This window comes from Octopus sinensis, linkage group LG2 (assembly GCF_006345805.1).
Source record: "Octopus sinensis linkage group LG2, ASM634580v1, whole genome shotgun sequence".
Taxonomy (NCBI): Eukaryota; Metazoa; Mollusca; class Cephalopoda; order Octopoda; family Octopodidae; genus Octopus; species Octopus sinensis.
Window position 1 is genome coordinate 126398370 of NC_042998.1, and position 14771 is coordinate 126413140.

General features: G+C 36.4%; 1 protein-coding gene across 5 annotated transcripts in view; it reads left to right on the top strand.

Moving 5' to 3' along the window:
• Positions 1 to 14771, top strand: part of LOC115222253 (serine/threonine-protein kinase 10) — a 226612-nt gene that overhangs the window by 66027 nt on the left and 145814 nt on the right. For all 5 annotated transcript variants that reach the window (XM_036499203.1, XM_036499206.1, XM_029792417.2 and 2 more), the window contains exon 3: positions 13671 to 13869. In XM_036499203.1, coding sequence (XP_036355096.1) covers positions 13671 to 13869 — 199 coding nt within the window. The remainder of the gene's footprint in view (positions 1 to 13670; positions 13870 to 14771) is intronic.

Consider the following 14771-nt stretch of genomic DNA (forward strand, 5'->3'; position numbering starts at 1 on the left):
GGAAACCCAACCATCAATGATAAAGTTTCAATGAATGGAAAGTTGATCTCCAACAATACTGCTGTAGGGATGCATACTTCAGAACTTGGTAAGACATATAACTTACCTTATCATTCTGCTGCATGCCTGGTATATCACCAGGCATTTTGGCCTGCTTTCCTCTGGTTGAAGAAGTCAGAGATGAGAAATTGAAGCTGGTCCCCTTGTGCTGCCCTTCCTCACAATAATTCAAGTCTAGCTCATATCAAGACTTCTTGGAACTACAGTCAGTGAATCTTTTGTTGCAGTGGTCTAGGTATCACACTTCTGTGACAGTTAAATACCAACTCCTTGTTTGTGAGGATGCATGGGAGGTGTAGTATAGGCAGGAGCAGTCATGGTACTCTGGTTGCATGTGCAGCTACGTTCTTCATTGTCAATGTTCTTTAAGAAGTGCTATCAGTATGAAAGGAATAGTTTTAGTGATGATTGAAAATGGGTACAAATTTTTGAGGCATTAATCAATGTTTAAAGTTCACTTCACTTTTTAACCTTCTGGGTAGAGACTGACTATGCCCTCCCACCACATTTCTAGAAGTGATTATTATTATCATCATCGTTACTTTTGTTATTGATATTTTTTGTCACTAGTATAAAGGCAGAATCAGAACACTTGATAAAATGCTTTGTGGTATATAGTTATCACTTCATGCTCAGTTCAAATCTCTCTAGGTTTAACTATGTTTTTCATCTTCCTATCATCAATGAAATAAATACCTGTCAAGGATTCAAATTGATAAAATTGTCTACACTCCTCTCCAAAATTTTTGGTCCTGTGCCAATGTGGAAATTTATCATTTCCATGATAATGTGGTGAATTGGGGGTATCAGAAAATAAAATATTTGTGGCATTTGTCTTCACTCCTTATATTTAGAATCCAACTTTAAGAGGTTGATAAACTTAAAGCCAAATGCTGGGGTCTATGGTATTAACTAACACTGCCCTTAGAATTGCCAACCATGTACTTAAAATTAGAAATCTTTATTTTTTATAGTTATGTTTAGAAACAATAAGTATTATGATAATCCTTCTTGGACTTCTTTTATAAGGTGAAAAAAGTAAAATTCAAACCAGTGAGATTTGAATTCAAATATTGAAGAAATGATATAGTAAATACTGCAAAACATTTAGTCTGTTGTTCTGTGTTAGTAATTCTTACATAGACATAGACGTGTTGGTGGCACGGAAAAAGCACCCTTTGAACATAACCGATGCAAGTACCCCATCATCATCATCATCATTGTTCGACTACTGACTGGCTCTCGTGCTGGTGGCACATAAAAAGCACCATCTGAATGTGGCTGATGCCTGTACCCCACTGACTGGCCCCTGTGCCGGTGGCACGTAAAAAGCACTATCTGAATGTGATTGATGCCAGGCCTGCCAGACTGGCTTCTGTACCGGTGGCACGTAAAAAGCACTCACTACACTGTCGGAGTGGTTGGCGTTAGGAAGGGCATCCAGCTGTAGAAACATTGCCAGATCAGACGGGAGCCTTGTGCAGCCGCTGGCTCTCCAGACCTCAGTCAAACTGTTCAATCCTTGCCAGCATAGAAAACGAATGTTAAACAATGATGATGATATGTTTCTTGAAATTTTATGGAAGAGAAGGACACATATGAGGGTGAGCTAAAAAGCTCATAGGCTAACCAAGATACTCTCGTGGAATGTAACCAAATCAGGTTCATTTTTCAACATAGTTTCCCATGTTGTCCACACACTTCTTCCATCAGTGTTGCAGTGCTTGGATCCCATTGGTGAATAAACTTTCATCTTGTTGCTAGAAAAAAGTTATCAATAGCAGATAGAATGTTATCATCACTGTGACGCTGATTCCCAGCCAATGTTTTTTCATGTTGGAGAAAAGATGAAAATCAGATGGGGCCAAATCAGGAGAAAAAGGAGGGTGATCAACCCTTTCAAAGCCACTGTCACACAGAGTAACCATTGGAATCAAGGACTTGTGTGCTGGAGCATTGCCTTAATGAAACAAGATCCCTTTCATCAGTTTTCCTGGTCATTTGGTCTTGATAGCCTTTCATAACTGCCTCAGCAAGTTGGTATACTATTCATTGATGGTCCTTTTGAAGAAGTCAGTAAACACAATGCCTTTTGTATCCCAAGAAACTGAGGCCATCAATTTCCCTGTAGATGAAACAATGTTGGCCTTCTGTGGAGTAGGTGAGGAGGAGTGTTTCCACTGCATGGATTGTCTCTTTGTCTCTGGCTCATTCTGGCTTAGGAAATATTCAAGGAAACCTGCTAGATTTGCCTCAAACAATGTCAATTTTTCCCATGATGTGATCAGCCTGGTGCACTTTTGATCAAGTATCAGATGTGGTACCCACTGAGCAGAGACCTTTGTCATACCAAGTTCATTGTGCAGAATATTGTCAACTTTCTCATGAGATATGCTCATAGCATTTGCTATTATTTGATTTATAGTCAATTGTCTGTCATTCATCACCATGTGGTGAACATGATCAATGTTTTCCTTGGTGGTGGCAGCTGCAGGACATCCAGACCTTGGGGGATCTTCAAGATTCTCCCTTCCTCTCCTAAATTTAGTTGCCCATTTTGCACTGTTGATAAAGATGGAACATCATACTTTAATGTAGCAACCATGTCAGCATAAATGTTGTTGGGAGCTAAACCCTTTCTCTGTAGGTACTTGATAACACCATGATGCCAAATTTTCTCTATTTCCAAGAGAAGTCATTAATAGTTATTTTTGAAGTCAGATGTTACTTCACCTGAAAAGCAAAAGGTGAAATTAATGAATGCAAGATTTCAAAATTTTAGCGTCACTTCTTCATAATCGGGCTATGAATTTTTCAGCCCACGCTTGTATCTTTTTAATGAGTTGGCCTGCTTAAGGTAAGCACATCCTGTTCGATTTTTTGACTATAAGTTATTCATAAACCAATAAACTATAGGTTACTTTTAAACTGCTTTACAGTTTTTTTTTTATTATAATAATTCTTTCTACTCTAGGCCTAAAGCCTGAAAATTTGTGAATGTCCAACTGGTACTTATTTCACCAAAGATGAAAGGAATCGGCACCAGTGGAATTTGAACTCAGAGCATAAAACCAGAAGCATTTTGTCCAGTGTGCTAATGTTTCTTGGGTGGTTGTTGTTGTTTCACCCAACTACTTGATATAGAATGATTGTAGTGTTGTGCAATGCCAGAGGACCACTATAATTCTAATGTTGGCATACCTATAACAAAACTAGTTAGATATAATGTAACAAGTTGTTATTAAGTAAGCTCAAAGTCCTGCCATGTCTTTGTTTTTTTTTTGCTTTCAGTTTGGTGGACAGTCAGATTTCATTTTATTTTATTTTTGTTTATTAGTCGTCTCAAGAATTTATTGCAGAAATTCACATTCTATTTATACTTTGCCATTTTAGGAATTTACTTTTATTCTTTGTGTTTGTTTCTTGAAAAAAAAAAAATATATGTAGAACACACGCACACGTGTGTAGATGAATGTGAAAGAGTACTCTGTACATGCCATAGTTTATTCATATATTGGATCTGATATTCAATCAGTCACACTACTCTGAGCTTGTTGGTCTATTAAGCAAGTTAAACAATATTCAAATTTTAACTGCTTTTTGTTTGCTTTGAAACCTCTGGTTGTGATTACATTTAATTTTTCAAACATCTTTAATACCCTTGTTGAACATATCAGTGCTTAAAGTATTCACTCCCATTCCCATAAATAGAACAAAATCTGTTTTTCATGCGTCTGACCGTTGTAATTCATTTATATCTAATTGACTATCAAACAATGAACAACGAACACTTTGTTACTGATGAGAATAACTAATAGATATTTGTTAACTGCTCCCTTCTTGTAGCATTTACCACTCATTGACTTATCGTGACTAAAATCTATTGTTTTCCAAACATACATACTGTACTATATTCTATACTACTTTGATATGTGTCACTGTTTCTACAGGACATTTCCTTACAGATACTTGTTACTTCCTGTTACTATTAATTCAGGACTTGTGTGCATGCACACACACAACCACTTTGAAGGGTTGAATCTAACAAATTGACGCCAGTACTTATTTTGTTTCAAGTTTGATACTTATTCTATTGGCCTCTTTTACCAAACTGCTAAGTTATAGGGACTTCTTTCTGTTTCTGTCTACGAAATCCACTCACAGGGCTTTGGTAAGCTTTGGGCTATAGTAGAAGACACTTGCCCAAGGTGCTACATAGTGGGACTGAACCCAACCACATAGCCATACTTCTGTATATAATTTTTTGTTTTTAAAACATATTTTTGCCATTTCTGTGGGTTAGGCAGTTCTTTAAATTCAGTTGATCCATACATTATTGGAACATGTATTTTACAGTTGGATTTCTGGATGTTTACTATTCCTCTGTGACGTAAAAGAGGCACCTATTTTAGATCAGTATATATGATACACTCAGCAGAGTAATGTTGTTTAACTCCAGGCCAGCTTTCATTGGGAGAGCCTATGTATATGTGTGATAAGGTTCAGGTGTTATTGTGTGGTAAGAAGCTTGCTTCCCAACCACATGGTTCTGGGTTTAGTCCCACTGCATGGTACTTTGGGCAAGTGTCTTTTACTATAGCTTTGGGTTGATCAAAGCCTTGTGAGTGGATTTGGTAGACAGAATCTGAAAAGTAACCTGTCATGCATATATGTATATATCTGTGTGTGTCTTTGTATCTGTGTTTGTTCCCCCACCACTGCTTGACAACTGGTGTTGGTGTGTTTACTTCCCTGTAACTTAACAGTTTGATAAAAGAGACCGATAGAATAAGTATTATGTTTTAAAAAAAAGTCCTGGGGCCAATTCATTTGGCTAAAACACTTCAAGGTGATGCCCCAGCATGGCTGCAGTCAAATGTCTGAAACAAAAAGATTAAAAAAAAAGTTGATTGTCAGATATAGAGAAACAGTAACTGTGATACTGTAACAGAGTCTACTTTACTTGCTCCTGCTGTGGTCACTACCAGAATCTACAAAAGCACATTGGACAGTAGTGGGAGCACAAACATTCTTGGATTTCCACTGTGGAGTCTTGTCACTAGCAGTTGTTGAATTGTGATAGTGCACTGGTGAGGTTATACGAGAGGGGTGGGTAGAACAGGTTTCAACATGGCTACTCATATCTAGTAGGGTAAAGAGTGGGAGAGAGAAACAGAAAATTATCAGGAGCTGCAAGACATAGATAATGGCAGTGATGTGCTCAAGTGGCTTCACAAAACACACTTGGTTTAAATTATCTATAATGATAAAGAACTAATTTAGGCATGTTTTCTGTCTAGTCAGTTAGTGGTTTTGTTTTTAAAGAGGTTTCCCAAGTTAAATACCTTCAATAACTCTCTGCCACAATGAAAAACTAGAAATGCACTCAGAGAGCACAGACCTCTGCCGAACCAGCAGGAGCAGCACTACGATGACAACCACCGCCACCACCACCATATCCTACTAATATCACCACCACCACCACCACCAACATCATCAATAGCATTGTCATTGCTTCCACTTCAACCTCATACACTGCCATCAATGTTATCATGACGATTATCTTGACAGTCACTTTCACTACCGCAACTAGTATAACCACTACAATACCACCATCACACAACTAACACTATCATCAACACCACTATTACCACCATCTCCTCAGCATCACACATCACACCACTCCTGTTGCCCTTATAACCACTGATACTATTTTATTCTCCTCCCATACTTATCTCAACCATCGTCATCATCAACACTGTCTCTGCTTTCACCACAATCAAGATCAAAACTACGATCACCACAATCAGTTTCTTTACACAGTTGAAAATCCATTATCTGATACTCATAGGACTGAGATTGTTGCAGATTTTTGATTTTTAAAAATTTTGGTGTGCTTTATTAAAAAAAAAATAATTGCATCTACAAAACAGAACAGTTTGAGGATAGAAACCAGGTCTGAACACAATAGCTTATAGACATACTCTGAATGTAGTTCTATATAAATCTTTAATAATTTTTTTTTTATACTTAAGACCATCTGAAATGTTAAGATATCAGCCTCTACCCACATTGTCATGCTTTTGATTAAAAGGTTACAGCATGGATTAGATTACTTAGATAAGTTTTGGCTGAAGTTGACTCAGGGCATGTCTAATTTAATAGCACCACCTGGAAGAGATACACAGTCAGCTCTGGGGAACCGTAGCCCATTCAAGCAGAGGGCTATTGTTTTCAAAGACATATCTGGGTGTAGGTGGTTTATCTGGAATTTGTTGTGGATAATCATCTAGGAATTGTTTGAATGCCAGGAAGTCACTTTCCTCCTTTATGTGTGTCTGGCACGATGTTGAAGAGAGCAGGGCCAATTGAGGTGAAATAGTTCTGTCATTGTGTTGTGATATGACACAAACTTTTCTGTACTGGATGGCACGAGGGCCAAGCCTAGGACGAATTTTAAAGATGGGCAATGTTGATGGAATATTTTCCACATCATACAGATGATATAGAGCTCACAGTGGCGGTGGAGGGAGCAAAGCCTGAGCTTTTTGAGTCGATCCCAATAGTCAAGGCTTGTCATGTCATCCTCTGCAGACTTCCACCAAGCAGCTCATTTTAAGATAGATACGCGAGTAAAATTACTAATAGAGAAACGAAAATAATCTTTGGAATCAGCAACACCACCATAGGTTATGTGCAAACGATGAACGTGTTTTCAAGGGAGATAATCAAAGAACATAACGTAATACTTCATGTAAAGTAAATATAACAAATGAAAAATCCTTCAAGAACCCATAAAATTTCCCAGATCACTACCAAAATTTCATTATCTGTTCCTTGTGTCATCACCAACTTTTCCTGCAAGTTTCATCAAATACCGTTCACAACTATTTGAGTTATTTTGCATACAGACGGACAAACCAACACCGATGAAAACATAACCTCCTTCCTTGGCGGAGGTAACAATGATTTCATATATAAAGAAAAGAAAAACTAATATTAAATAGTAACAATAGTAATTACATCTAAAGAAAAAGCCATTGAGTATCCATTTGAGTTCTTGTATGGATGGTCTGTTTAGCTAAATTCTGGTGTGGCTAATATTTTTCTCAGTTTATTAAGAATGAACCAAAAATCACACACACACTTATACAGCAAGATGAATAGGGCAAAGATTACAATGACTCCATGAAACAGGATGCTATTCTATGCTGTGCTACTAGAAGCAAATCTCATGATATCCACTGAAATATCTTATGTAAAGTTTCCCATCTATTCTTTACATGATGAATCTAAACAGGTTCTTATCTATTGCTAGATTCCAGAATCAGCTGCAGAGATACAATAAATAACAGCAGCTATTAGCTGCTTGCTATCTTTCCTGTTGGAATTTCTTTTGTCTAACTTACAGTATACTGTGAAAAAAGAAAATCTTGTTTCATCTGTTATAAATATTACTCTGAGTAGTCTCTACTCTATGCAGTTGCTTGCTTGTTAGTAATAACATCAGATCACATCCTGCCATCTTAAAATTAAAGAAAGGAGATATTGGATAATATAATTCTAAGTTCAACATCCACTAATCAGTGTTGCCCAGGATCTAAACAGCAGCATTACTCACTTCAGTGTTGTGGAAAAATTATTATTCTTAAAATGTAGAGCAGTCCAAAAGTCTAGTCAATCCAATATTACAATGTAATAAAGATATATAACTTAGTTTTAATTAAAAATAAAAGCAGTATTCTATGGAAGCCTTTGTAGGCTGGGTGTTTCTTAAACCTATTAATTCCAGTTCCTATTGGAAACATTAAACAGATGAGCAATAAATCTCCCTTGATAGGTTGTTAATTTATCACAGTCAAGTTTCCTAGAAAGATATTTTCACCTGCTTTGATATAACTAAACCACATAAAATTAAGTTTTTCTAGGGACCAAATGAACCCCCAGCAGCAGCAGTGGGAAAGTAATTTGATCATGAGAAGATCATATTTCATCTGACCATTTTGAGTGTCACTTGTATAAATATTACCATGACACCATTGGATTGGGCCATAGTGGAGCATCACCTCGATGGGTACCCTTTCAGCCGCTTTTGCTAAACTTCTAAGTTGCAGGGATGTAAACAAAACAATACCAGGTGATGGTGGTAGAAGTGTGTATGTACACACACACACACACACACACGACAAGCTCCTTTTAGTTTCCATCTATTTTGTGAATTCATTCACAAGGCCTTAGTCAGCTATAGAAGATACTTGCCCAAGATGCCATACTGTGCAACTGAACCCAGAACCATGTGGTTGGGGAGCAAACTTCTTACCACACAGCTATGCCTGCGCCTTATAATTTCATATAATTACAAGATGTTCTTTTATAAATGCTGCTTTATTTAGTCTTAGATAACTTACAACTTACCAGGTCTTTTCTGCAAATCTGTTACTTTTTCCAACCTGTACTATCCCTTGTGAATATTTATAAAAATACTCACTAGTTAATTTCCAATTGTATTTAAGCAATACTTTGCAGCTGATATTTTAAAATCTTTTCTTTTCATTTAAAAAAAATTCTGTTTGTGTAGAATTAACTGCTGATATTTACTATTGAATATGCTGTTAGCATGCCTCCTGAAATGATTATTTTAATTCTATTTTCTGCCTACAAACAATGTTATTTAATTGTCCTTAATATATAATTGGTGCAAAGTGGTGAGCTAGCATAATCATAAGCACACTGGCAAAATACTTAGTGGCATTCCATCTGACTTTACATTCTGATTTCAAATTTTGCTGAGGTTGACTTTGCCTTTCATCCTTCTGGGGTTGATAAAATAAGTACCAATTGAGCACTGGGGTTCATCTCATCTGAACTTTCTGGTCTTGTGCCAAAATTTGAAACCAATATATAATGGGTGCAGACATCATTACTCCATTTATTTTGAGAAGGTTTGTGTTCTGTTAAAGCTATATTATTAGCCTATTGCTGAAATAGCCATAGCCAGTGAGGGTTATAAGAGGCGTGGTTATTGCTAGTTGAAAAGCTCATCATTATTATTTTATACTCAATATTACTCAAACACTATAGGAAGCTTATGTGAGCACTTGTGAAGAAGGAATCATAAAGGAAGTGAACACAATATTGGCTCCTGTCTGTGAAGGAACTTATTGTAATGTTATAATGGCCAAATTCTGATAAGTTCTTGTGTAAATTTTAAAGTTTTCAACTTGATGCCTGGTCTTTAAGTAAAATCCTTTAACATTGTTTCAGAAAGTGTTACATTTTGTGTTATATGATTAGTATAAAAAGAAAAGTAGCATGATAGTCAGTATATAGTCTTTTATTCTTTCACGTGTTTCAGTTGTTGGACTGCAACCATGCTGAGGAATCTCCTTGAAGAGTTTTGATCAAATATATCGACCCTAGTACTTAGTTTTCTTTTTTAAGTCTGATACTTACTCTATCGATCTCATTTGTTGAACTGCTAATTTACAAAGATGTAAGCAAACCAACACTAGTTGTCAAGCTGTGAGGGATGGGGCAAAGACTCAAACATATATGATGGGCTTCTCCACAGTTTCTATCTACCATATTCACTCACAAGATAATGGTTGACCTGAAGTTATAGGAGAAGACACTTGCCCAAGATGCCCTGCTGTGGGACTGAACCCCAAACCACATGGTTTTGAAGTGAACTTGTTAACCAAATGGCTATCCCTGCATTGATATTTCATGACTTATTAATTTATATTATTTAGATAAATGTTACAACTCACTACATTTATCACTGCAACATTACTTTCTAATCCTTTGTTTTTCAAGCTGTACACTGGGGCCTTCTAAAATAACTCACTGCACTTATCTCTTCTACCAACCACAGACTATACTAAACATTATCTTCAACCTGTCCTCATCTGACTAGCACTCCTCTCTGAACTTTCTTATTCAGAGTTTCCTTTTTATCTGCTAACTGGCAAAAGCTTGTATTTGATATCAACCATACCAACCTCACAAAGTTGCCTGTAACAGCCTAGGAAGGTCTGAAAGCTAGTGGCACTTTCTAACCTCTTCAGACTAGCTATTTACAGCAAAATTTAGTGAAGAGAATGAGATTTTTTAGAGATATTATAAGAGTTAGCTTTGGATTATAAAAATGGAAATTGCTTTCTAATGTTCATTATGTTTTTGACCAATTTTCTATCAAGATCTGTATGACAATTCATTTTATGGTTTTGGTATCTTCATAGATTCCACATCAATTCCTTTTTGTGGTTAGGATTAAGTGAGCATGAGTACCTGCTCATACCTTGTGAACATGTGTCACCTTTTATGCCAGTGTCTATTTATTAAGAATATAAATAATTAATTTCAAAGCTACGTGTCCTTTTGTATTGTGTATTCTCCTTGTCTTCTCCCAACATGCATCGTTTGTTTCTATGGTGTATTTCTTTATTCATAGAAGAATGAACTAGTGACAGATCTTTGGACTAGTTACTTGTCTAACCTGCTCAGTGTCACAGCTGAATTTCTCTCAATACAATCTACATGACCTTGCTAGAATGCCACTAAGTTACTCTTCAGTCGACTACCTTTGTTTCATAGGTATATTGACAGTGTCTACTCAATAAAATAAGACAAGCAATAACAATGCATGTAGTGATGCCACATGAACTAAGTTTGAATAAAGAATGGAGTACCTGTGGTTGGAATGCTTTTGTTCACAGGTCTGCTCAAACAGCACTGAATTAAACAATAATAACCTTCTTAGTATTGTGTACAGATGATGTTTTTGTAAAAATTAGCATGGAATTTTGATGAAAGGTTTTAATTAAGATCACTTTAGAACAGGAAGTTACTATCATAGAACGAGGGGTTGTTTCAGGTAGGTTGGTGTTAAAAGGGTTAGGTATTTAACTGTAATGTAAGCCAGTGGTAGTAAGGAAACAAGCTTGTTTTAATATGACACTTGTAGAATTATTTCCTTGTATAAATGATTAATATTTTGTATTAGTCATGGTTTCACTGTTTAACCTATCCAATGTTTTACGCCCCTGTTAATCAAAATATATGTTATATTATTCTGAGTAATAAGAAGTGATCACTCTAATGACTTTATCTGTTTGTTTTGTTTATCTATATTATGTGTGTTTCTAGTAGTATATTCTACAAGTTTTATTTTTTGTATAATCAAGATCGCATTGTTCATCATGTCCATCTTTTTTTTTAAGCCAGTAGAGATTGTTTGAGGTTGATTTTGTTGCTATTTCTATTTCTGTTCATACATGCATGCATACCTACATTGTAACACCCTGTCCCCTTCTCTTTTCTATTTATTACCAACCCTTCTCACTCATAGTGTTCTATCTTTCATCTCCCTATTAACTGTCATCTCTCATCATCATTTTGACTCCCTTGTTCTTTGTAGGTCCCTATCCTTCTACCCAATACACTCTAGCTTTGCTCTTGTCTACTACAAACAATCAATCTCTGTCACTTATCACCTATCTTAGTTTTATCTCATTACCCACCTTTACCTTTGTCTACCTTTGCTATTGACTATCACTTCCCTTTGACTACACCTCAAAGAACCCTTCTATTCTCACTCATTCATTCTGGTCCACTGATGTCATTGCATTCACTTTCTTGTAATCTCTTCCTTGGCAACCTGAAGGAATGGAAATGTCTGACGTTTTGAGGCACTCTTGCTCATCTTACTCATTTCTGGTTGTGCTGCTGTTAGTGCTCTCTCATACTTCCTTCTCCTGCTCACTCCATATGACTTAATTTGAGTATTTTCTACATTTCCTGTGTACAAGGAAATGTAAAGACTATTCAGTAACCTATACTAATACCTAATACTTTTCCTGTCCCTCCTGTGCTGATGCCTTGATGGAAAGTTGCCAAATTGTTACATCTCTGCAGGTACTGGTGAGCATGGAAAACTCTGTAGTGTTGGTGTCATGATAAATGCACCCTGTACATGCTGAAAAATGGTTAGCAAATGAGCACATTAAAGCTGTGATGTCCCTACAATTCTATCTTGCCAAGGACTCTTCAATTTCTAGTTTTGGTGCCACCAGGAAATGCACTCCGTACACTTTGTGTTTGGTGAAGCATTTAGCCAAATGAAACATGACCACCAGTCTATGGGAGCATTGGCTTGCAATAACAGATGACTTGGATTGTTATGACTTGTCAAACCCATGCCAGCATGGAAAGTGGATGTAAAATGATGATAATTATGATGATGAGTGATGGTATAAGTTTAAAACTTAATACAAGAAATGGGATATGCATAAGACAGAACTAAAAAAGAATGAGATAATATTTTGGTTGGAAGAAGTGTAAGTACAAACATAGTGTAATCAGTCTTCATCATTAGATTATTGTCTGCCATTAATTGTCTTTTATCTTTTACTTGTTTGTCATTAGAGTGCAGCCATGCTGGGGCACTTCTCAGGAAGATGTTTTAGTTAAATGAATCAACCCCAGTACTTATTTTTTAAAGTCTGGTACTTATTCTACAGGTCTCTTTTGCCAAGAGAGAGACACACACACACACACACACACACACACACACACCACACACACACACACACACCACACAACACACACACACACACCACACACACACACACACACACACAACACACACACACACACACACACACACACACACACACACACACACACACACACACACCACACACACACACACACACACACACCACACACACACCACACACACACACACACACACACACAACACACACACACACACACACACACACACACAACACACACACACACACACACACACACAACACACCACACACACACAACACACACACACACACCACACCACACACACACACACACACACACACACACACACACACACACACACACACACAAGTATCATCATTTAATGTCTGTTGTCCATGCTGGCATGGGTTGGATGGTTTGACCAGGGCTGGTAAGCTGAGGGACTATACCAGACTCAATCTGATTTAGCACGATGGGCTTCTTTCAGTTTCTGTCTATCAAATCCATTCTTAAGGCTTTGGTCAGCCTGTGGCTGTTATAAAAGACATTTGCCTAAGGTGCCACACAGTGATACTGAACCTGGAACCATGTGGTTGGGAAGCAAGCTTCTTATCACACAGCCATGCCTGTGTCTACATATTACATATATATTTTATAATACTAAAATAGTGTAACAAAATTCTTTAAGATATATATCTGATGTGGAAGGAGATAACAGAAATGAATTTCTGCTAACTTAATTCTTCCAAACTGATTTTTGTTTTTGAATAAAGAATAAGTTTTGGATTCAGGTAATCGTTTTGTTATGTTTTTTTTTAACTTTTTTTCTCATTTTTGTGAACTTATTTTGCTTGTTCTATTTTTATTTTATGCTTTTTTTAAAATCCAAGGCAAGGTTTCTCAAAAAAGCTATATTTGACAAATGCTTTTTCCTCCAACAAATTCATTGACCTAGAATGTTATTTTCTATTTATTTACATTGGGTAAAAACATAAATAAGTGACTTGATAGTTTATCTACCTTTTTAGAATTGCTGTTAAATACAACACTAATTATCTCTCCATTTCCAGATGTTCATTGAATTCTGTGGAGGTGGTGCTCTGGATTCTATCATGCTTGATTTGGAAAAACCATTGACAGAAGACCAAATCCGTTATGTCTGTCATTATATGTGCAAAGCTTTGACTTTCCTTCATGACAGCAATATTATTCACCGTGATTTGAAAGCAGGCAATGTTCTCTTAACCATGGAAGGTGATGTCAAGTTAGGTGAGTTTGCCATTTGAGTTTGTTGGTGTGTGTGCTTATATAATCATATCATTCATATGTGTGTGTGTGTTGGAATTTAGTTTTTGTTGTTAGAAATCTTTCTGATGGGCTATAAAATTTCAATTATTGAAAATGTCCTGGTTCTTATATTGCTTTTGAGTAATGAAATGAGATCAATTTGTAAATAAGACCTGAGGCCGACAGGTCTGTTATGCAAGTGATATACTTCAGCCAAACAAACCCAATCAACAATTTAGAAATAAAAACAAAAAAAACTATATAATTCCAGTGCAATCCATATACAGCAGTATAATTTATTGGGGTGTCTGTCTCCAGTAGATTGAGTTAAGCAGCTTTTTTTTTTCTATTTAGTTACTTATTGAATTGATGACAGTGATAATCATTTCACTTTTTTCAGTTATCACTAAACTTTAATCCACAGCATCAATAAATCCACAAGATCCTCTGAGATGACAGTAAGAAAGAAATTATTTAGAAATAGTTTGTAGACATAGTATATTGGATGTTCTATTGCCTCAGTCTGTGTTTTGCAACTATGCTATCCATTCCCTGTCCCACACCTGCAGTGGGTTTTGATTTTAACTGATGTCATCATTATGTTGATGTCACCAATTAATCCAAAGTTACCAATGTAAAACGTGACCCATATGAAATTTTTCCTATTCTGATGCTTTTGAGGGTCTAAAGTGGTGATAAATAAATTTATTTCTCTATCATTGGACATTGTTAGACACTGACTGGATTATGTGTTGAGTTACAAACATTTGTTTAAACCTGTATGAGGAGGTGGGGGTCCCCAAAAGAAACTGGAATTTTGCAATATAATTTTATTCAGTTAGATTTACGTGTTTACACTTTTATCACCTTCAAAGTATTCTCCA